The sequence below is a fragment of the Galeopterus variegatus genome, unplaced genomic scaffold (genome assembly GCF_000696425.1).
Source record: "Galeopterus variegatus unplaced genomic scaffold, G_variegatus-3.0.2 Scaffold896, whole genome shotgun sequence".
In the NCBI taxonomy this organism is placed as follows: Eukaryota; Metazoa; Chordata; class Mammalia; order Dermoptera; family Cynocephalidae; genus Galeopterus; species Galeopterus variegatus.
In genome coordinates this window covers 190,974-192,704 of record NW_007727007.1, presented here as the reverse complement: position 1 = coordinate 192,704, position 1,731 = coordinate 190,974, and the positions used below count along the sequence as shown (strand labels likewise).

General features: G+C 43.5%; 1 protein-coding gene across 1 annotated transcript in view; it reads left to right on the top strand.

Annotated features, from left to right (window-relative positions):
- Nucleotides 1-490: 490 nt before the first annotated feature.
- The window catches only part of IZUMO3 (IZUMO family member 3), a 3,211-nt gene continuing 1,970 nt past the window's right edge, over nt 491-1,731 (top strand). Inside the window, exons 1-4 of the mRNA XM_008573272.1 lie at nt 491-722; nt 858-932; nt 1,078-1,167; nt 1,384-1,401. Coding sequence (XP_008571494.1) covers nt 491-722; nt 858-932; nt 1,078-1,167; nt 1,384-1,401 — 415 coding nt within the window. The remainder of the gene's footprint in view (nt 723-857; nt 933-1,077; nt 1,168-1,383; nt 1,402-1,731) is intronic.

Below are 1,731 nucleotides of genomic sequence, written 5' to 3'. Positions count from 1 at the left end.
ATTCTCAGGTTTTCTTCCCTCCTCTGTAGAAGTAGAGTTTGAGTTACACAATCTCTAAGGTCTTATGAGATCTCTCCCACCACTCATCTCTGTTGTTGTACTACTCAAATGCTCAGGAGGGATGTAGGAATCTACTAAAGACACAATAAGGGAGAATACTAAAGGAACACTTTTTCTGGGACATCTCCCTGCATAGAACTCTATGTGAGCTCAAGACTTCTCTCTCTCTCTTTGTGTTCTACACTTAGAACTCAGGTATCTGCTCTCCAGCTGGCAGTTCCCTCTCTCTGGAATGAAGACTGAGCCAGAAAATAACAAAGATCCTTAGGGAAATGAGATTGTCTAAAAGTGGGATGGAAACAGAGGAAAAGGTGGAGTCAGACTATCCAGAACAAGGTTCTCATTCCTGGATTTTTGAAGGAAAAGGAACTATGTGAACCAGTTGCCAGGACAACCTGCTGTTGGGAAAAGCAGGGGCTGGGGCAAGGAAATGGGTTACTTGCGGCTACTCCTGTTCCTGCCCCTATCCCTGGCAGCCTTCCATGGGGTCAAAGGCTGTTTGGAGTGTGACCCCAAATTCATGAAGGATGTTAAGTCTTTGCTGGAAAAGCTGTTACCCTCAGAAGTCCCTGGTCGAGTTCAACTGCTTGAAAGGCAGATTAAAGAGACAATCCGTTTAAGCTTCAGGGTCTCCCACGGGAACAAGAGGCTTCGGGTGTTGGGTGAGGGAAGCTTGAGTCCCTGAGTTTTGGGGGTTAAAGGGAGAAGGGAGACAGGGAAGAGAGTACCTGGGTCCACATAATTTCCTCCACAGGTATAATTATTTCCCCACATGTACTTTTCTCCTTCCTCTCCAGCTGTTAGAAAGGTAGTCAAGTTGAGAATGTGGGTGAAGAATGAATTAAATAAACTGGGCAGCGAAACCTGGAAAGGTGAGGTACTGTTTCAATGTTAAAAGTTTGTATTGCCCAAGTGAGTCTGAGGAAATTTGTCTGGGGAAAACCAGGCAAAACAACTAGAATTAAATTCTGAAGGGAAGGGCCACACCTGTTTTCTTACATCCCTTTCACCCATTAGGTGTCTTTATCCTTCAAGGCAAGCTTCTCAATTTCCGCCAAAACCTGGAATCCAAACTGAAAGAAGTATTAAAGAGCTTCTCTGAAGTTGGTAATGAATGATTTCTATCTAACAACATTGAAATTATGAGAAGGAAATAGAAAATGAGGTGTGAGAGGAGGCAGGGGGGTTCATACCAAAGTCATTTAGAACGGGTGGAGGGGTAGCTGGAACTAAGGGGGTAAACAGATAAAGACAACTTGGGCATAAGTATAGTAAACCATAAGTTGATTCTGAACTCACCAGAACTTTCTGATTCTCTTTTAGCTTGTTCTGAAGATTGCAGTGAGTACAGCACATGTGACATCTTGAGGTTTCAGCCCATATTTTTCCATCTCCTTTGCTCTATATGGCCGTTTCTCTCCCACCTGTTACACTGAGCACCCAATTCCTAGAGCTGTGGTTACAATGGGGACTGCCAATAAGGTGGAATTAAAAAAAGTTCTAGCTTATGAAATCCCAGACACCCACAGATTTTGCAGGTGCTCAGATGTCTCCTAGGGTATGGTTAACAACTCATCACCCCAGTATAAGCTGAAGTATCTTTTCCCTCCAAATCTGACTTAAATTACAGATTTTGACCCATCAAGAAACAATTGCTAGGGGAAGAAAGAA